The 21,480-nt window shown below is 43.0% G+C and overlaps 1 protein-coding gene across 4 annotated transcripts; it reads left to right on the top strand.

The window, feature by feature from the left end:
• Nucleotides 1–46: 46 nt before the first annotated feature.
• On the top strand, nucleotides 47–20,748 carry dip2bb (DIP2 acetate--CoA ligase B (putative)b). Of its 4 annotated transcripts, XM_088389763.1 has the most exons (40): nucleotides 47–302; nucleotides 6,253–6,324; nucleotides 7,162–7,314; nucleotides 8,440–8,565; nucleotides 8,628–8,951; nucleotides 9,058–9,204; nucleotides 9,357–9,374; nucleotides 9,750–9,869; nucleotides 10,035–10,232; nucleotides 10,343–10,434; nucleotides 10,544–10,654; nucleotides 10,733–10,856; nucleotides 11,027–11,136; nucleotides 11,233–11,335; nucleotides 11,419–11,483; nucleotides 11,892–11,985; nucleotides 12,059–12,178; nucleotides 12,260–12,374; nucleotides 12,512–12,651; nucleotides 12,724–12,860; nucleotides 12,944–13,024; nucleotides 13,094–13,221; nucleotides 13,349–13,463; nucleotides 13,550–13,751; nucleotides 13,858–13,970; nucleotides 14,156–14,179; nucleotides 14,606–14,686; nucleotides 14,763–14,886; nucleotides 14,966–15,087; nucleotides 15,325–15,436; nucleotides 15,595–15,704; nucleotides 16,293–16,423; nucleotides 16,504–16,672; nucleotides 16,765–16,935; nucleotides 17,016–17,077; nucleotides 17,195–17,252; nucleotides 17,345–17,419; nucleotides 17,505–17,679; nucleotides 17,767–17,890; nucleotides 18,035–20,748. In XM_088389763.1, the coding sequence occupies exons 1-40, from the start codon at nucleotides 218–220 to the stop codon at nucleotides 18,285–18,287; spliced, it is 4,884 nt and encodes a 1,627-aa protein (XP_088245889.1). In that variant the 5' UTR covers nucleotides 47–217; the 3' UTR covers nucleotides 18,288–20,748. The 4 variants fall into 4 exon arrangements, with proteins under 4 accessions (XP_088245889.1, XP_088245890.1, XP_088245891.1 ...); XM_088389764.1 differs by lacking the exon at nucleotides 9,357–9,374; XM_088389765.1 differs by lacking the exon at nucleotides 14,156–14,179.
• Nucleotides 20,749–21,480: the final 732 nt, after the last annotated feature.

Here is a 21,480-nt window from a genome sequence, read left to right as displayed (position 1 = left end):
TTTGACTGTTTTGCTCAGTCACGTGACCACCGACGTCGACTGGTTCCCCTGGTCCCTCAGTAGTCATGGCGGTGTCCGGGAGTCTCCGGGATGGAGTAATCACCACCACCGCCGCCGCAGCAGCCTCTTGAGTCTCCATTGCCACCTTCATGCGGGACTGTATCCTCCGTCGGCCGAGATATCACGAACACCCCGCAGGCTGCTCAAGCTACCTGCTATGGCCGATCGAGGCGTCGAATTGTCGGCTCTGCCAAAAGAGGTCAGGGACCAGCTGGCGGAGTTGGACCTGGAGCTGTCCGAAGGTAAGGCGGCTTTGCCAGCAGGTGTAGTGTTGCCTTTGGATCAGGACACGATTGCAAATCCCCCTCTTATCACTGGCCACCATTTACATTTTTTTTTCAAGCATTAGCTTTCTTTTGCAACATCATCTTTGATTAATATGGTTGACTGACTGTATGTCAATATTATTGCTACACTTTGACACGTTTCTTGTTTGTGGCATGTTTCTCTTATTGTGTTGATGTGTAATCACAGCTCCATGAGCATACACTTATGTCAGAGAAAATGGGTCAAGTTAGTTAACCGGGGGGGCTTCTGTGTGCACGGCATATCCCTACATGCAGTATTTTTATATGCATCTAAAGACATGATGCTGCATGCACCTACAATCCATCTTTGCCCCGAATGTGGAGCAGATACAAGAGGCTTACTTGTTGTCTGAGTGCGAGAAAACAAAATGGAATATGGTGCTGACTGTTATGCAAGTCTGTGAATCACAGTGCAGCAGCCTGATTGGTGCTGTGCAGCTCTCAGGTGCCCGAGGGTGGATGAGTAATGTCATGTTTGGCATGAAGAGCCCAACACTGGAGCCCACTGGTACTGTGCTCCAAGAGGAATCGTGGTCCAAGCTAACCGTAATGCAATCTTAATTATCATTGCATCATATATGCACAATTGTATTTTTTTACACGGACCATTAGATCATCATCTTCCACATGTGTGGCGAAATCTGAACATGTCAGACCGAGGCCCAGTTTGTAACTGTTTCAGGCTGGAGTGCAAGTAGTAAGGTGACTCTCTGATTGGGGTTGTCCCAGGCCTCAGACGCTTGTGTCTTTGCTTGCAACTTTACACCAAAGGTTCTGCGCTGTCCAGATGCCCTCGGCTCGTTGCCACATGTTCCCCAACCGTCAAACGCGTCGGCCGTCTGGATCAGTAGTGTGCTCTGCTCGGGCCGGGCCGAGCCAAGCAGCATCTGGCCTTACAAAAAGTCGAGAGCGCTCTCATGGATATCTTTTTCCGGCAACAATCTTCCCATTGTTGTTTGAAGCGGGACTCCCTTAGCAACAAGCAGAGGAAAAATCTGCATCACTGGTTGTTTTCAGTATTTTGCATGTGTGTGCGCGTATTAGCCCGTGTGTGTGCGAGTGAAACACCACCCACTTTAACGTCTTTGCAAAGACACAAAGAAAGCCATTGAGGGGATCAAAGACTTTGTGATTGAGTCGGACTGGAATTTCGAGCTGTGAGCCGCAATTTAAAGCTGCTCAACTTGCTAGCGCGCAGCCCTGTTTGTAATCTATTTAGAGTTGCTATCACTTCATTTTTCAGTTGCAATGTGACGCTTAGCAGTGAAGAAAAAACAAAGGATGTACTCTGAACGCTAATCATTTTTTTTTCCTTATCCAAGAAAAAAAAGGACAATCTCTTAATCCAGCATCAATTGCTACAGTACATACTGTACAGTCACAGGCTTTACATGTTAGCATGTTGAAAACTGTGGCGGAAAGGCTAGTCCTCCTCGTTAGAAGCCCGAGCCATAGTGAAAGGGGGGGTTGGAAAAACGAGAGATTACGGTCCTGGCTGTGCCTCTTAATCTAGGTCACAGAGCATCAGGGGGCAACAATCCTGCCACACTGGGCCAGGATGCGACGCATATCTCGCAGCTACCACCGTGACACCACCGAGGCCTCATCTTTATTTGCTCCTCTGTTTCACCTTTAACCTTTTCCCACCCCAAATCAAAACAATTCTTTCTGTTCGCCTCAGTCTTCTTTGGAGTTATTTGTTTATACAATAACTGTCAAAAAAAAGTCTACTGACCTGAGCATTGCCTTTTTTTTTTTTTTTTTTTGCTTGACTTTAGATGAGTTTTTGTATGGTCAGAAGTGAAGCTGATTTCGCCTATCCATTTAAAAGCTCATTAAGAGCTGCGCAGTGCACAGGCTGTTCCTGTGCTCTCCGCGCCGCTCGAGGCCACCAGGCGGACCTCTGCTGTGCTCCGTATGTCACACAGGCACATGCTATTTTTTGGAAAATGAATCCAAAGTGTTACCTAACATCTTAACCGTCTATTTTCATCTTGCATAAATGCGAGCTCCCACACATAAACACAGCACCAACAGGCACTATGGAGGGGTACGCATGAAGGCTTTGTGGACAAGAAAGCCTGAATAATTTAAATGAACGCTCCACACAAACGCACACTGTCAGCTGGGTCACGGACATTTCTTGCTTTCAACTCCACAGTGAACTGGGGGAGGATTAGCAAGCTCACAGTTGGACCTCCTCATTTTTCTCTTCTCCTTGTGGCTCATCACATCTCTGACTCATTGCTTTTTCAAAACACAACTCAACAGATACAATATATGAGATTCCTGTGTTTACACTGAAACTAATAATTACGCTGACTCTGATATGTGGGGACTGAGTGTGCTAACATCAGTTTTTTTTTTTTTAAATAAAGATGACTCCCTTTATTGAGCAATATATGTGTACATCATTATAGAGTAATGCAGGCCGACATGTCAGCACCACATTGTGTTAGTCACTATGGACCCCATGCCCAGCCCCCAGCCTCTCTCTCTTACATACACATTTAGAATTTCCTATAAGTCCTTTCTGAATTAAGTCGGGCAAACAGCAATTGAAGGCTTTGCTAGGCTCTTAATAGGGGAAATGTTAACTCAGTCCACATCTTGAGTCTGTACTTTTTTTCAAACTCTATTCACACCTGTTTATAAACAGTTGTTCAATGTTCAGGAAAACAAGTATTATTTTTCTTCCATCATTTCTCAATCTTAAACGAAGCTTGCCGTGGAATTCCCTGGAAGTGACTAGCGTGGCATTAGATTACATTTTTATTCACACATCAGTCACAACCGGAAATCTTGCTTGAGAAGATCAGCATTAAATGAAAGGGCAGAAAAAAACAGACCAGAGTTGAACTAGTTGTGCCCCTAAAATTTTGAGTGGACTTTTTTTTTGTAACATGTTTTTTTTTTTTTTGTGGAGCATTTGTAGCAAGACTATGCAGCGGCATAGTGTGTGTGAAGTGTTGTGTGTCAGGTGTGTCAACCACACCTCTTGTCTCTCCTTGCACAGTTGAAGTGGAGTCACGTCTAATTTTCCGATAACACCCTCCACTCCTTTCCTGCTCCCCCGAGGCCCTCTACATGAATTTGTGTGTGTGGAATCTATGTGTGACTTTGCATGATGTGTCAGCATTGCCATCCTGAGCTGAGCTTAGTGTGCTGACTGAAACCTGAGTCACCTGAATTTATAGCCACACCTTCACACTCACTTCTGCCTCACACGTCTGTTGCTTTTAAAAAGCATTCATTTTCCGCTTGATTATTTTTTTTTTTGTAAATGAGTTTTTAATTCTCTAAAGGTATTCAGTATTTCTCTTATTATTCTTGCAATATTTTATTTTTGTGCTCTGTATGCTGTCTATTTACATACACAATGTCACTTAGAAGCCTGATGTGTTTTTTTTTTAAGAAGGATTTATTATCCTGAATTCTACTGTTGCGTTATGTCCCTAAATGTGACAGACATGAAATAAGAGGACTTTTCACTGTTCAGGACACAGAAAGCCAAAAAGACTGTTTTATTGTTACAATAGATTCCAAATTCCAGGAAAGTGACTGCAGCCAAGATAAAAACAAAACATTATTTGTAGCCTGTGTGAAGCTATTTGCTTTGGTCTCTTTTTTGGGTCTTACAAATTTTGGATATTGGGAAGTTGAGGTTTGTTTAGCAAATAAGCAACAATCACAACAGGGAGGACAGTGCTGTGTTCTGGTTCCTTAAAATTCAGTCTGTTGCGTTTTTTTTTTAGCATATTCAAAGTCAGACAGTCTGTTTGTAGACATGGATATGTTTTTGCTTTTATTGCATGCTGCCTCAGAGCATCTCCTCATCCAAAGGGAGGCTCCGTTTTCTATGAAATAACAGCTGTAAAATTCAGGCATGTGTTCAGATCTTTTTCATTGTTCGGGTGTCTGCTGAGATTTTTGTCATGTTGCTGACAAAGCAAGCGAGTGTGTGATGAAGGAAAAAACAAGAGGGTGGGGGGGAATAGTCGGCAGATAATTACAATTCAGACTGAGTGCCTGCAGGGTGCAGGGAAAGAGAGTCAATGCAATTTAAATCATCTGAGCTGAGCAACGAGTGAACCTTGGGAAACTGCACCGCTTTCACGCTTCTCTCTTTTTGCTTGTTAAAAATTAAACTCAGTCCTCCTCGCTGTTACGATGAATGCACGCTATAGCTCGGAAACATTTGATTGTTGACCGGAGAGCGGATGCAACTCGGTCTTTGTGGGAATTTGGGTTAACGAGACGGGGCCTCGTCAACATCAGCAGAGAAGTGTGTTGCCTCCCAAGTAGATACAAGATTCTTTTATTCCATCATTCAACGAGTTTTTTTTTTGGGCTGTCCCACACATCAAGACGAAGCCAGAGCAACCCAAAAAGTGCCGCTGTGCATTCTCCAAAACTCAGCGCAGCTTTGCTTACCTTGCATGAAGCCACCACTGGCTAATTTAACCATATACTTAATGTTATTACATTTCTTGTACAGATATTATGTTTTCTTTTATGGCTAATATATCAATTGGAGGTTGACCACCATGTGGGAACCTTTCAATAGTTTTCCGATCGGTTTAACTCCTCAGCTGCCTTTGATGGAATCAAGAGAGCGTAATGGAAGTGGCATAGAGTACAGCTGAATTTCAAATCATCCAGATGGAAGAGTGATTACTTAGAGATTCATTTAATGCTTGTCCAGACCCCTCCCCCCACAAAGACGCCATCTCTCGCTCTCCTTCTGCAGTGAAACTGCCTGTTCACATGAGCTAAAAATAAAATATTGTGACTGAGTAAGGCCAACCATTCTGTTCATGCATTACTTATGGCAGTGTTTACTTTTCATCCATCCCCCCAAGGAAAAAAAAAAAAAAGATCCACGTGCCTTAAACAGTTGTGCTGTCCGGCTCTTTGTGTGAACACTTAAATTATTAGTCAAGGCTAAACTTTGCTTTAGTTTGATTGTGTGCAAGAGACAATAGGCAGAAGATTTATTACTATTAATTTATTGCTTCGAATATTGGCAGACTCAAAACAATAACTGAGATGAGTCACATGGGGATAATGATGTATTCAAAAATGTGACATGACTGACCTTTATAACTCATTCACTCCCATTGACGTCTGTAGACGTCAAAGATCCATTTGTGATTGGGTTGGCAGTGAATCGGGTGTCAGCGTAGCAGAATCTCCATGATGTGGTTGCAAGGGTTAAACAGCTTGAGTACAAAAAAAAAAATCAAACTTGTTCGTCTTGATTGTCACATCCTGAGCTTGTGTGTCGTGTTTTATGTCATGTTAAAACAAGCCACGAGACACACATCGCAAGAAATTGAGATACCAGTATAATGCAAAGTCACAGTTGTGTGTTTTTATCAATGAACACAAAGTCATGAATTTCTTGACCCATTCCCCCTTGAATCCAGTGAACTCAACATTTCCGAATGGAGTGGGAGTTCAATCTTTTCAAATACGTTCTGTCCAGTTAGCGTGGTATTGTTTCTACTAGATTGCTAATTATTTGGTTCTACTTGTATTTATAGATAAGTTGTGCTTGAAGATTAGAATTTTCCAACATGATTCCAACCTTTACTGCTTTTAGGCCTTTATTCATTTTCATGGATCGCTTTTCTTGTGTCCTTGTGATTTTATTTAAATTCTCTGAATCATCCTTATTTTTGCTCACTCTCCACGTTTCCAAATTTAGGGTTGTTTTGTTTCCTCTTGTGTTGCAGTGTGGAGCATGTTTGAGTTTTCAGCATCTGTCTATGGGCATCCATCTGTTTTTGTGTTGTTGTTGTTGTTTTTTGGTCACCATTGCACGCACTGTAGAACAAACGTTACTGAATAAACTTTGAAATCATGTCTTTTCTTTCCTCAGGTGACATCACACAGAAGGGCTATGAGAAGAAAAGGACCAAACTCCTGGCACCGTACATCATCCACACCCCAGGTGACTGTCCTTTTTATTTTATTAATCAGCTTCATGTATGTATATTTTTAAAAATTGGAAAGTCAACACTATCATCCCCAAGGTGGTGATTGCTGCCCCCTAGTGGCATCACAAAACTACCAACCACTATGGGAGGTTTCCGTAGAATTATATTTTATGATCACGACCACAGCAGGAACTTCCAGTTTGAACATTATGCCAACCAACCCGATGAAATTAAAAGTGGATCTTGAGTCGGTTCTTCATTTGCAGCTTTATAGCGGCTTTGACCCGCCACAGAAGAACACGTGTCTATGGGAATGTTTGTCCGTGCATCCAGAAGAACATTTCTGAGGTTACTGGTGCTGAATAAGAAGTCCTGCCTTGCAATCTCCTTTCACCACAAAACTGTTTAACGTGGTTGAGGTCAGGACTTAACTTCTTCAACGCCAGACTTATCTAAGCACTGTCACGTCCACACAGAAAATGAACTTTTGTTGATCAGATGACAAATTCCAATTTTGACCAATTTGGCTGGAAAAGTAGCGAATGGATGTATTGGCGATGCTTTTTCCAAGTTCTTCAATAATTATCTGCAGATGGACAAAACATTGTGTGCTGCAGCTACAAAAATGCAGGAACGTTCTTGGAATTTATCATGGACATTAATTCTTGAGTGAGCAAATAAGTAGAACAAGAAGATATTGATCCGAGCCATAAAAAAACGTCACTCGTTGAGTGTTCCTTCTCATTTTTGAACTCTTGCCTGGAGTCTTGGCAGTGATACTCAACATTTAGAAGCAAGTTATGTACTACACTCTTGAATGTAAATATTATATTTTGTTTCCCCCCCTGCAGTCGAACCACCCCCAAAGAACAATGTGCAGCCACCCGCTCCCAGTTCCTCTTCCAGCCACGGTCCTCCCCCTTCTAGTTCATCCCGCTACCGTGAAAGACGCTCCCGAAAGACGCATCGCAATGGCGGAACCAGGGATGACCGTTACAGATCAGGTGCGGAATGCAAATTTAGAATTTCGAAAGTCATGTTTTTCCCTCAGAGACTATTGAGCAGCTGGGGAACCCCATCAGTGAGACCCCCCCCCACCCCTCCTTTGCAAAATGTCATCACTTCCTGGCCATGTAGGAGGAGGCCTTGTGGAGAACACAGGAATGTTTATCTAAGAGGGAAAAGACAGCTCAGCAGTGGGTTGCAAGCAGAAGATGTGAGACTGTAAAATAAAACTCCCTCCGGATTGACACACACTTTCGTCACTGTACTTTTCATCTAATTCTTATTAGAAACTCTCCCGTGGCCAAAAGACATTTTAAATACCACGCTGACCCGTTTTTGTTCAGAAACAATAGGATAAAGGTATTTATTAACTTCCACTTGGGTGTAAAAAGCCCCGACTGGCACAATTAGCCCAACAAGCTTATTAGGTTAAGACTGAAAATGTGCTCAATAAGTGTTCAAGCAGAATATTAAGAGTTGTTAAAGTCCAATTGGGAAATTATTTGCATGTTGGACTTGGATCATATAAAGTGAAAAGCTAGTGTTTGTAAAAAGAGCAGCTTCTGAAACAAAACATGTCGGGATCCCCCAGCATGCTATCGCCATGGAAACTTATTTAACCTCTCAGACCCGAAAGGAATCATCCTGTGGCAGCCACAACGCTCAGCAGTTGTGTAACTGTGATGCCGCATTTGATGTTTTGCTCTTTTGATGCCTGAGTGAAGTCAGTCGAGGAGATGCTGTGTGTCACCGAGTGGGTTGCTTCCGTACACGCTGCGAATGCGTGGCTGCCCATTTAAGTCCTCCTGATGCGCCTGTGGGTGTCATCAAGTGAAAGCATCTGCAATTATGTGCGTGGGCTAATGAACAGTTAGCCTCCTCTTGTCGTGATTACGCTTCCAGAGAGGAAGGGCAACCTTTTTTCCGTTCCTTCCCTGACAACTGATTATTTAGCAAAACTAAAATGATGGCAAATGTTACAGGATGTTTTCATAAAGGTCTTTCTGTACAAAACACTTGTTGTTTGTTGAGAACTCTTGCAAATTTGTCTGAAAGTTGCAATCCAACAAAGATATTTTAGTTCATTATAATTTCAATATCCTTTTTATCTTCTGCCTTATCAGATATTCACTCTGAAGCAGTACAAGCTGCTCTGGCGAAACATAAAGAAGAAAAGATGGCATTGCCCATGCCTACAAAACGACGTTCAACTTATGTGCCGTCCCCCATCGAAACACGAACGCCACCAGGTAGGAAAGGAAGGCCTTCACAGAATCCAGTTTTCATACCAACGCCACATCATTTCTCTCAGACTCCTCATCGGGCTCTGAGGATGAGACGTCGGCGCGCAGGCAGTCGTCGGTGGTCGTCCCCATCCCTTTGCTCAATCCCAACCAACAGAGCCCCGATTGTTGGATCAACCGCTCGGCCCAGGGCTCGTCCACATCCTCATCGGCTTCCTCCACCTTGTCCCACGGAGAGGCCAAGCCGCAGCCTCACAACCAGCCTCAGCCTCAGTACAAGCCTCAGTACCAACCTCTGTACAAGCCTCAGTATCAGCCGCAGCCCCAGCACGAACCGCCACCGCCGCACATGGCCGCCGCCATCACCGACATGATGGCTCACAGTCGCATTGGTGAGCAACAAAACACAATTTGTAAAAAAAAAAAAATCCTACATATGTATTAAGTATATATATTTTTTTATCAAATGTGGTCATTTTTCCATCCCACTACCCGCAGCCCCCCACGAGAACAGCGTCCCACCTCCCGATGTGACGGCAGTCGCCCTTCCAGCCAGAGGCCCGCGGGTCGACTTGCCCTCCAACACGACGGCCCGTGGGATGAGTCGAGGGCAGAGTCGCTCCAGCATGATGGAGACCGCAGACGGTAATCGTCCACTTTGTGACTTTTTATATTCTTCTAGCAACCTCTTAAGGCTTTCTCTCAATTAAATTCCAGTTGTGTCATTAATCGTACTGTGCTGCTTACTTCTGCTTTCGCTCTTTCTGCTCTGTCACATGTTTTTGACTGGCTGGTAGGAAGAATTAATCTCCAGAGTAAGAACACGCTTTCATGTGTATTGTCCGCAGCCTTGTGTCTTTGCTGTTTTGACCCTACTTCTCCCTATTGTTTGTAATAAATGCATACAAAAATCAAAACACACAGCGGACATGGCAGTCCCAGTCCAAAAAAACCACTCTTGACCTAAATCTCACCTTGTTTTCCTTGTGATGATCCCACTCAACGTGTGCTGCTTTTTCATTCCCAACCATGACGCCATTCCAAATGTTTGATGAGTCACATTTTGTGGGTTGAGAAGCAGCAGACAGTGAGAAGATATGACGCTCAAATGACACTTTTGTTCGTGTGTGCACGAGTGTGTGTGACCGTGTCGTGCAAATCTCCACCGTTTCTCTCCCTTGGCCTTGTAGGAGTTCCGGTGAACAGCAGAGTGTCCACAAAGATCCAGCAACTTCTCAACACGCTGAAGAGACCAAAGAGGCCACCACTCAGTGAGTTCTTCACCGATGACTCGGAGGAGATAGTAGAAGGTGAGACATGATAGCTGTTGATCATTTCACACACAAACAATGACAATTCTACACACTACAGTTTAATTTCTTTGTTGCTTTTTTCCCCCTACATCTGCTTTCCACTACCACGCTTATTTGGACTTTTACTGTCCTAATGCCGTCCTGATGTTCTGTCTATCTCAGTGCCCCAGCCGGATCCCAACACACCCAAGCCAGAAGGGCGTCAGATCATCCCGGTGAAAGGCGAGCCCCTAGGGGTGGTCAGTAATTGGCCACCAGCCCTGCAAGCCGCGTTGGCCCGATGGGGGGCGACGCAGGGGAAAAGCCCCGCCCTCACAGCTCTCGACATCACGGGCAAACCGCTCTACACGTTGACTTACGGTGAGACTTGATTCTATCCGTATCTCAATAATAATGTGCAAGCAAAGATGGCTCATAATCTGAGACTATATAATAGAATAATTTTGCGTGTCACGCTCCATCCATTTTAGGGAAACTTTGGAGTCGCAGTGTGAAACTTGCCTACACACTCCTAAATAAGTTGGGCAACAAAAACGAGCAGATACTTAAACCCGGCGACAGGGTGAGGACACAAAATGATATTGTTACCTTTGTAAAGTCTGTTAGTTTGCAGCAAAATTGGTGTTTTATGTTTTTGAAAACAACACAATGTCCATTTAATGACTTTGTAGGTGGCACTCGTGTACCCCAACAGTGACCCGGGGATGTTCTGGGTGGCCTTCTATGGCTGCCTCCTCGCTGAGGTCATACCTGTACCGATAGAGGTGCCACTCTCTCGCAAGGTGAGGGTTTTTTTCTCCGGAAAATATTTTTGTTCATTAGGGGTGAAGACAATTAACATTTATGTGTTGGATATGTAGGATGCGGGCATCAGCCAAGTGGGCTTTCTTCTCGGCAGCTGTGGCGTGGGCCTTGCGCTGACCAGCGAGATATGTCTGAAGGGTCTTCCCAAGACCCCCACTGGAGAAATAATGCAGTTCAAAGGTTGTTAAGGCAATAACGTCGTGAACATTTGGCTACATTTCATTGATCAACCATTAAATGTTAGCTATAATCAGATGTGAGATTCTGTTTCTCTGACTCCAGATAGGGATAATCTCAATCTGGGATTTTTTTTTTTTTTTTTTTAAATAAAGCATTTACCTTTCTGGTAGGCTGGCCTCGAATGAAGTGGGTGATTACGGACTCAAAGTACCTGACCAAGCCTTCGAAAGATTGGCAGCCTCACATTCCGACGGCCAACACAGACCCCGCCTACATTGAGGTGACCCGGGGCTAAAACTTTGCTGACTTGACAATAAAAGGATGCAAAAAGGAGTCCACCTGATCTAAAATGATCTTTTTCTCCTCCTTTGCACAGTACAAGGCCAATAAAGAGGGCACGGTGGTCGGTGTGGCGGTGTCTAAGGTTGCCATGCTAACCCACTGCCAGGCGCTGACACAGGCCTGCAACTACTGCGAGGGTGAGTTATTGAAGGCTGTGCTTTTGTCTTAGAGCTTGGATCATGGCAGTCGTTATTAATTTGATGCCCTATATCTGTCGCAGGTGAAACGCTAGTGAATGTTTTAGACTGTAAGAAGGACATGGGTCTCTGGCATGGGGTGCTCACGGTGAGTGGGTGTTCGTGGCTATTCACAGTTAACCGCAGTAAAACCAAAAACATTAGTTATGGAAAAGTGTCTTATTATAAATAATGAATCCCTTGTTGTTATTAATATCTAAATTATCAATTAGTTTCCAATACGGTTATTCCCTGGTGCTGTTTGATCGTGCACTCTACATTATGCAAGTGCTGTCTCATGTTGCTAAATAAGACAGCCACATTTGCAAATATTTTGTTTAAACTTAACAGGGTTTTATACATGTATTCATTTTTGTGAAGGCATATTTTGGGGCACACCTCTTTGATTTCATTTTTTTGGGGGGGTTTTCCATCACAATGTATGTCAGCCTAATTCTTTACACTGTTTATTATTTTCCTTTGGGTGCTTTGTTAACCACATGTTGTTTGGTAACAGGCTGTGATGAACAGGATCCACACTATAAGTGTTCCCTACGCAGTTATGAAGGCGTGTCCTCTCTCCTGGGTACAGCGGGTTCACATCCACAAAGGTAAAAACACTTCAGGATCACCTTGAGAATTACTCGCTGGAGACACGACAGTATATAAACTATTTTCCCACAGCCCGATTAGCTTTGGTGAAATGTCGGGACTTGCATTGGGCCATGATGGCCCACCGGGAGCAGAGAGACATCAGCCTGGTATCGTTACGTATGCTGATCGTCGCCGATGGCGCCAACCCTTGTGAGAAAAGCTTATGATCTTTTCTTCCAATCCGCAAAATCACACCTTGAGCCCCGCCTATTTCATCCTTGTTGTTTGCAGGGTCGGTTTCTTCCTGTGATGCCTTCCTGAACGTTTTCCAATCCCACGGGCTGAAGCCAGAAGTCATCTGTCCTTGCGCCACATCCCCTGAGGCCATGACAGTAGCAATACGCAGGTGTTTTCATTGACCTACTTTTGCATCCATCCATTTTTGTTCTCAGTATTAGAGCCTGGCTCAGTTGAATCATTCTTAAATCAAAATAATTCGAGTCAGTGAATTAGTTTTGATCTTTTATCATATCTTTCATGTAGACCTGGATTACCGGGTGCACCCCTTCCTGCCCGTGCCGTGCTTTCCCTGGGCGGCCTGAGCCATGGCGTCATCAGGGTCAACACAGAGGACAAAAATTCTGCCCTCACCGTGCAAGACGTGGGGCACGTCATGCCAGGAGGTGAGCTTAATGCACGAAAAAATGATCTCAAGGAAATAACTTTCTTTCCCTCTCCACTTTGTGTGTCTCCAGCTCTGATGTGCATAGTCAAACCAGACGGACCTCCTCAGTTGTGTAAAACAGATGAGATTGGTGAGATCATAATTAACTCCCGGGCTGGTGGCACCATGTACTACGGCCTGCCAGGGGTCACCAAAAACACTTTTGAGGTATGAACATGGAGTTAAAAGTTCCGCCTGCATAGATTGCTTCATTTATTTTATCTTACCACCCCCTCCATCCTGGTGCTTAGGTGATACCGGTCAACGCTAATGGAGTTCCCATCGGAGAGATTCCATTCGTGCGCTCAGGACTCTTGGGCTTTGTTGGGCCAGTAAGTTGGATATTTGATCCCCTGAGCCGTCCTCCCTTAGGTTCGAACAACCCGGCTGTGCATTCACAGGGCAGTCTGATTTTTGTCGTGGGCAAAATCGAGGGTCTCCTCCAAGTGAGCGGACGCCGACACAATGCTGATGACTTAGTGGCGACTGCACTCGCCGTGGAGCCGGTCAAGACTGTGTATCGTGGGAGGTGAGAGGGTGGATGCTCCACTAAGACGCTATGTTGCTCATTTCAATATCTGTGTGTGGATGGCTTGTCAACATTGAGTCATTTTGAAAACAGTATCAATTTACTATTCATGTGTGTGTGTTATCAGGATCGCTGTGTTTTCAGTCACCGTGTTCTATGACGAGAGAGTCGTGATTGTGGCTGAGCAGAGGCCAGACGCCAGCGAAGAGGACAGCTTCCAATGGATGAGCCGAGTCCTTCAGGTACTGGCCCAGATGTTTTAGTCTGTTTTGATTTTCACATTCTGTCAAATCAAACAATCAGCATTCTCCACCTCCTTCCTGTTCAGGCCATTGACAGTATCCACCAGGTGGGCCTCTACTGCCTGGCTCTGGTCCCAGCCAACACTTTACCCAAAACACCTCTGGGGGGCATCCACATCTCCGATACCAAGCAGTTCTTCTTAGAGGGCAACCTGCACCCTTGCAATATCCTCATGTGTCCGCATACTTGTGTCACCAACCTGCCTAAACCCCGTCAGAAGCAGCCTGGTATGTGTGCTAAGCAACATCCCAGTAAAAGAAAAATAGTTTTTTTTTCTTTTTCAATCAGCAATAACATTTACAATAAATAACACCATTCAAATGTTTCTTATAGTTGGCGTTGGTCCCGCATCTGTGATGGTGGGCAATCTAGTGGCAGGGAAGAGGATTGCTCAGGCGGCAGGCCGAGAGCTCGGTATGATCGACGACCAGGATCTCGTCCGCAAGGTAATTTGACCTTCCGCTCGTAAACAGCTGCTTACTCTTAAATGTCTTTTACACATCTTGGAAGGATGGAGTACATGAGTGTGATGAAAGCGTGCGGTATGGAGACTCTCTTGTAGGCCTTAGGTCAGATTGGAATGTTAAAAAAACGACATTCTCTCTGTTTTTACTTGTCTTTGTGGATGTAGCTCTGTATGTGGCCCACCGTCATGGTAAGAATTCTGGCCCCTACCAGCATCTTCCTTATTCCCCTGTTTTATTTTGCTCACGCTCTAACTAGTGCTGTATTGTGCTTTCATTTTGGTTGCTTGTGTTTGACACATGCAGAACTATGTGCATTTTCATGTCACATAGGCTATTTTACCCTTTGTTTTATATTTTCAATTTGCTAGTTATGAGCTGGATTGTTTATTTCATGCTATGTCGCTGTATGTTTAGGAATGCAGCAGCTTTTGCTTTGTGTAGATGTTTAAGGTTTAGTTCCATCCAGGCCACTCAAGGGTGATCATTATTTCTTTGTAGGATTTAATTTGACCTTATATTATTTTGCGAGTGTACCTTATATTATTGTGGGTGGTGACTGTGCATTGAACATAATAAGGTTGACCTACCAGTGAAACAATTTTTTTCCCCCCCAGCATCAATACTTGACAGAGGCTCTACAGTGGAGGGCGCAGACGGATGCAGATCATGTTCTCTATGTTCTTCTTAATGCTAAGGTAATTAGTTGATCTGGCAAATCATACTGATATGAATGAAAGCATTTTGTTACAATTTCTCTCCAATATCCTGCAGGGTGTGGCCGTGAGCACGGCGACCTGCGTTCAACTTCACAAGCGAGCTGAGAAGATTGCCGCCGCGCTCATGGAAAAGGGCAGCATCAACACTGGAGAGAACGTGGTGCTTCTTTATCCTCCTGGTCGGTTCTGCTGCGGTTATTCCAGTTGATTTGATTGATTGATTTGCTGACTTTGTTTTTGGAAATCTCATTTGGTAAGGTATTGATTTGATCGCGTCATTTTACGGGTGCCTATACGCCGGCTGTGTCCCGGTAAATGTCAGGCCTCCTCACCCTCAGAACCTGGGAGCCACACTGCCTACTGTCCGTATGATCATTGATGTAAGTTTCTTCACGTGTGTTTATTTCTGATGATTTTACTTCAGTTGTTTACACGGCTGATGATCATTTATTAATTTTCTCCTATGTTCAAGAAATTCTAATATCTGAATAACAATAACATGCAAAGTAGATTTACATGACTGCTTTTTTGTTTTTGTTCTAAACTTCTGAAGTTTGACTCAATGTTGCAAAAAGATGTTTCTTGAAGGAATTTAGCTCTCATCTCGTTGTCACCAGGTCAGTAAAGCGGCATGTATCCTCACCACTCAAAATCTCATGCGAATACTGCGCTCCAAGGAGGCTGCTGCATCTGTAAACATTAAAACGTGGCCAACAATCATCGACACTGGTAAGTTACTTGCAATTTTTTCCAAACACACTCAAACACATACCTGATTATTATTTTTTGAACTTTTCTTCACACGACCTATAATTAATCTCCAGATTTAAGCTGTTTCATATCGTATTATATTTGCTGAATCCATTTCTCTCTGCGATTGTTTTCAGACGACCTTCCTCGCCGTCGACCTCCTCAAATCTATAAGCCCCCCACAGCGGAGATGATAGCGTATCTTGACTTCAGCGTTTCCACGACAGGCATGCTCACTGGGGTCAAGGTGAGATGAGACAAGATTTTCTTCCAAAGATGAACAAACATGGATTTGTTTGGAAGAAATCAAAGTTAAATCCTCAGCTTGTGCCCTTCTGGTCCAAGATCAATTATACGTTTGTCCAGTTTCAATAATTCCCTAAGTGTGGCACTACGTTGCTGTACGTCGGCGCCCTCTAGCGGTTTACAAAAAATCACAGTTTAAATGTTTAGGATAGACTTTTTCTTTTAATCCAGTTCCTGTTTTTTTTAAGTAGAGTTCAGTTGTATTTAGATATGTAAATGAAATATATTTGCATTGAATATTTTTAGCTGTTTGTTTAATCAAATCATTAAGTCGTGTTTTTATCTTATATTTAAATGGAGTGTCAATGTTCAAATTGTGCATAGTCTATGATGGCTTACAATAATATAAATTTTAGTTTATAGGAATTAAACCCGTGCCTTGTTTTCACTAAACACTGAAGCTTGCGTCGAGTGGTCCAATTGTTCATTCATTTTAACAATTAATGCTGTTTTATTGCTCGGCCCATCAAATCGATATCGGTATTAATAGACACATGCACTAAGTGCTGTTTTCCACTTTGTTGTTCAGATCTCGCATGCAGCCGTCAGTGCGCTGTGCCGCTCTATCAAGCTGCAGTGTGAGCTCTACTCTTCTCGCCAAATCGCCATCTGCCTGGATCCTTACTGCGGTCTGGGCTTTGTCTTGTGGTGCCTCGCTAGGTACAATAAATTAAACCTGCAGTCACCTTTACTTTGCCGTCCTCTAATGGCAACCCGCTTTGTTTTCTCTTGTCTTGCAGTGTTTACTCAGGTCACCAATCCATCCTCATACCTCCTTTTGAGTTGGAGAGCTGTTTGTCTCTGTGGCTAAGCAGCCTCAGTCAGTACCGCGTCAGAGATACCTTCTGCTCTTACTCCGTCATGGAGTTTTGTACTAAAGGCCTGGGCACGCAAACAGAGTTGCTCAAGGTGCAGGCTGCCATCTATGTCATAGAGTCCAACTTTGTGCTGGTATTAATAAAAGGAAATCTTTGTGTGTGTTTTTTTTTTTTTTTTCCCAGGCCCGTGGGGTCAACCTGTCATGCGTGCGCAGTTGTGTAGTGATTGCAGAGGAGCGCCCTCGCCTGGCCCTCACGCATTCCTTCTCCAAGTTGTTTAAAGATCTAGGATTGTCAACCAGAGCTGTCAGCACTGCTTTTGGCTCCAGAGTTAACCTGGCTGTCTGCTTGCAGGTAGGTCAGCTTGAAAAGAGATTCAGTAAACAACAATCTAGGGCATTGTGTAAATGATGTAACACTTGTGTTTGTGTTAGGGTACCACTGGCCCTGATCCCTGCACAGTCTATGTGGACATGAAGTCCCTCCGCCATGACAGGTAACATCAGCAATGAAGGCTTTATTCATATTTAGTATTTTTTTAAAGGCATAACTTTGACAGATAAACACGTTCAAATGCAATCAAACGTAAATGTTATCTCTCTTGTCATTTCAGAGTGAGGCTGGTGGAGAGAGGAGCACCTCAAAGTCTTCCCTTGATGGAATCTGGCAAGGTACATTAATTGAGCCATAGAACAAATTTTACATTCGAAAAAAACTCACAAAATTTGACTTACTCATGTTTTTTTTTTCTCCCTTCCCCCAGATATTGCCAGGCGTCCGAGTCATAATCGTAAATCCAGAGACGAGAGGACCGCTTGGAGACTCTCATCTGGGAGAAGTAAACAGCCTCCCCCAAACTTGCATTTTAAATTTTTGGCATTAGTTAAAGTTATGTCTGCTTTTTTTTTTTTTTTTTCTCGTAGATCTGGGTGAATAGCCCTCACAATGCCAGCGGCTACTACACCATCTATGGAGAGGAGAGTCTACAGGCTGACCACTTTAACACCAAGCTCAGCTTTGGGGACCCACAAACCTTATGGGCCAGAACTGGTTACTTGGGCTTTGTTAAGAGGACGGAGCTTCTGGATGCCAGTGGGGGTAAAATAGGCGCTCATGCAACTCATGGAAAATCCTAAATTATAAACATGATCAAATAATACCAAACTGATGTATCTGCACACTCAGATCGTCACGATGCTCTTTTTGTGGTGGGCTCACTGGACGAGACCTTGGAGCTTCGAGGGCTTCGCTACCACCCCATTGACATTGAGACATCGGTGTCTCGTGCCCATCGCAGTATCGCTGAGAGGTGAGAATACCCCCCCCCCCCCCCCCCAAAAAAAAAAATCATGCATGTTTTTTGTTTTTTGTGCTTTGCAACCTGTTGTGGATAAAACATATGTTTATTAACATACATGCAGGAAATAAACCAGTATGATCTTGTTGTTCCTAGTGCTGTGTTTACATGGACCAACCTTCTGGTGGTGGTGTCGGAGCTGTGCGGCTCAGAGCAGGACGCGCTGGACCTGGTGCCTCTGATAACAAACGTGGTCTTGGAGGAGCATCACCTCATTGTGGGCGTGGTTGTCATTGTGGACCCCGGAGTCATACCCATTAACTCCAGAGGGGAGAAGCAACGCATGCACCTTCGTGACTCCTTCCTGGCAGACCAGCTGGATCCCATCTACGTTGCTTACAATATGTGAGGGCCCGGTTGCCGTGTGCGGTCACAGAACCCTACTGCATGTCTGTGACCGGACCTGTCGTGTTTGATTTTCACTGTGTTTTATTGATAGATTTGTGCAAATCATTCCGGAGCAGCAATACCAAGCTGCCGGAAGTGTTTGATTACAAAAGTCTGCGTTGACTTACACGTTTGGTTTGGCCGACCACATAAGACCACTTTTGAAATTCCTTATTATTGCCTTTTAAAAAAAAAAAAAAAGAATTATTCCAACAAACCTCTTGAAACACGTTCCTTAGTGGTGACACTGATTCAAAGCGCTACTTACTCAACTTGAAATCTTTTTTACATGCAGCTTTCAAACAAATGCACACACATGCATGTGCTGAGCCGGCGTCGTTTCCCCTCAATTTTTTGTTTTATGCGTGTGCGCGCGTATGTATGTGTGAAACTAATGAGCCGCTTGGCTTTTTGTTATTTAAATGTCCTAAGATATTGAAGCCAAATGTTTTCACAGCTTTCCTGCCCTGATTTACTCGATTTCCTGCCTTATAGACTTACAGCCATACATTCCTCTTATTGATTTTAATAAATCTATTTTTAACGGCTGTTTATCCTCTTTTGGCTTTTATTGGCAATCCCAACAGACAGCCAAAGGATTCAAATAAGAGACTGCACTTCAAAGCCTCTTTGTATTTTCGATACTGTTACTGTAAAGCTATTTTTAAGTGGATAAATGTATAAAATTGTACACTCATCAGCTGACGAATCCTCGATGGTTGGCTTGGTAGCAGAAAGAAGACTGTAAATAATAAAGGAACCAATGATGGTCCTTGCAATATTAGTCGTGTGACAGAGGGTCAAAAGAAATACTTGTAAATCATTAATAGACATGATACATATAATGTTGCACTTTCTTCAAAAGCATCTATTTTATTACAACAATAAGGCATTATAAGTAACATTTCAGGAACATTATCTGGCATGAGGGCCTCATGGGTTTACCAGTAGGACTGTTGCTGTTTAAGGCCATTAAAAGAAAAAAAGAAAAAAAAAGAAAATAGGCAGCACTAAAAACGCGCCTTTCTACCTTCCCGGCACTGAAAGCGCTTTACACCGTCGCCTCGTTCAGCCAATCACACACACTGACGATGAGCGAGGTCACAAACTAGCAATTTGAGCTTGTACGTGTAACGACGACAATGGGAGAAACAATCAAATGACTGTTTATAGGTTGCCAGGTCATTTTGTTATTACTTTTCAAATTTAGTGCACCAAATTCATGATATGTGTTTTATCGGTGTAGTCTAGGATGACATCGGTTCTCTTCCACTTTAAGGTCATTTGAATGTGTTGTGTTTATGGAGCTTTGTAAAGGTTTATTTGCAGTTTTTTTGTCGTTGGGGTGGTCTGCAGCAAGTCGTATTTAATATCTGGATCTGCACGCGCTGGTGGCAAAACTGGACTAAAATCCATTTAACTCATGGGGGGTTCATTTGCAAATGACCTGCAATTGTGTGCTTTTCTCGTGCTCTTTGCCATCATTTGTAACGACTTCATACTGAACAGTAGTATCTCGGTGATGAACTTTTACTTTCCATGTGTAGAAAATGTTTTTAGCTTTTAAACGTTGTCGCATTACAACCTAACTAACACTATTTTGCGAGATTTACTCTTGGAAATGCAGCGCTTTGCACTGTCGTTACATTCTGTACTGTAAGTCATCTCAAGATATGTTTAATCCCCGTTTCAAGTCCAGATGGAAAAAATACACCCCACAATTCATTCTTTGCTTTATTAATGTGTCCTACTTTTGCAGCAGAATGTTTGCATGGGACAAACAAAATAATGTGAGCTGTGTCTCATTTTGAGGCAGAGGTTGGAACAATATATATAAATATATATATAAATAGTATTGCTTTATAGACATGTATATATTCAGGGAACCAAACTCAGCTAACACAGGGATGGACCAGGCGGTCTCGTGGTGCAAATCATTAAATATATTTCAAATAAACGTAATGAACAAAGAGGAGCAGATACTGTCTACCTGCATTGCTAAGAAATCTCCATATTATTTTGGCTTCCTGCTCTTTTGTCTGTTCTAACACACTATGCAAACCTGATGACGATGCGGTTTTGTTCAAGCTTGCACAGTCCGCTCAACAATGATCATACATTTTAATTTCTACGAAGTCACTGATCATGTTTGAAAAGTACATGAGGCGATATTAATCTCTCTTGAGTTGTTCTGTTGGTATTGTGTATGCAACCTCAGCATGTTGTGTAAATATTAAATATTGATTCATTCTTAACTCGTCCATGAAAATGTGATTACGTGAAAAGGAGACAGTTTAACTCCATGAAATCCAGGCGGTACACCCCTTGTTTGTTCTCATTTATTTTATCATTTGCTCAGTTGTATTTTGTTTTATACTGTCAAAGTAATACAGAAAAAAAAATAAAAAAATAATCATCTCTGATGACCTTGTGCAGTGGTTTGCACTTGCGTGCACTCCTACATTTGTATTTGATGTAACAGGATCATTTCCAGAAGTGCATCAGATGATCTCATTTGCACAATTTGTTAGTCTCCCATCAAACAGCTAAAGGGCAAAATTCACCACAGGTGTTTGATGTGCATTTCACTTTATTTTAGTACAGCAAAATAAAGCATGTTTGCTGGGTCACATGCATCTCAAAGGCATCGCACCACACCGCCCCTACAATATGAGGGACTAATTCAAAGGCAAAACATGTACATTTAGGACATTTAAAAATATTTAATATCAAAGAAATAAAAAAAAGGCTTACTAAAATTATACAAGAAATGTATAGCGCAAGTAGTCATTTAAGAATTGTAGTATACTTAACTACACAATACTTGGTGACATTTTTTACATTACACCTCATAAATACTCCATATATTTAAAAAAACAAAAATTAATATTAAAATAAACCAAACCAAAACAAAGCGTTTCTATACGAAATGTAACTGGATTTAATCAACAAAAATCAAAACGAAAATTAAAACAAATTATAATGAAAGAAATAAAACCCATAATATGATTATGCCTTGCTTACTTGGTGAAACAATGGTGTTATGTTGACATAAGACATGTGTAGTGACGACTTCATCCAGAGAGGCGCTAGCGCAGCCGAATGGACGTGAGCTGCTGTTCAACCACAAGAACAAGAAGAGGAGGCGGGCGGAA

Source organism: Syngnathus floridae, chromosome 11, assembly GCF_059516105.1.
Source record: "Syngnathus floridae isolate MCC-2025c chromosome 11, RoL_Sflo_1.0, whole genome shotgun sequence".
In the NCBI taxonomy this organism is placed as follows: domain Eukaryota; kingdom Metazoa; phylum Chordata; class Actinopteri; order Syngnathiformes; family Syngnathidae; genus Syngnathus; species Syngnathus floridae.
Note: the sequence above shows the minus strand (reverse complement) of the source record. Positions and strands in the feature narration are given on the sequence as shown.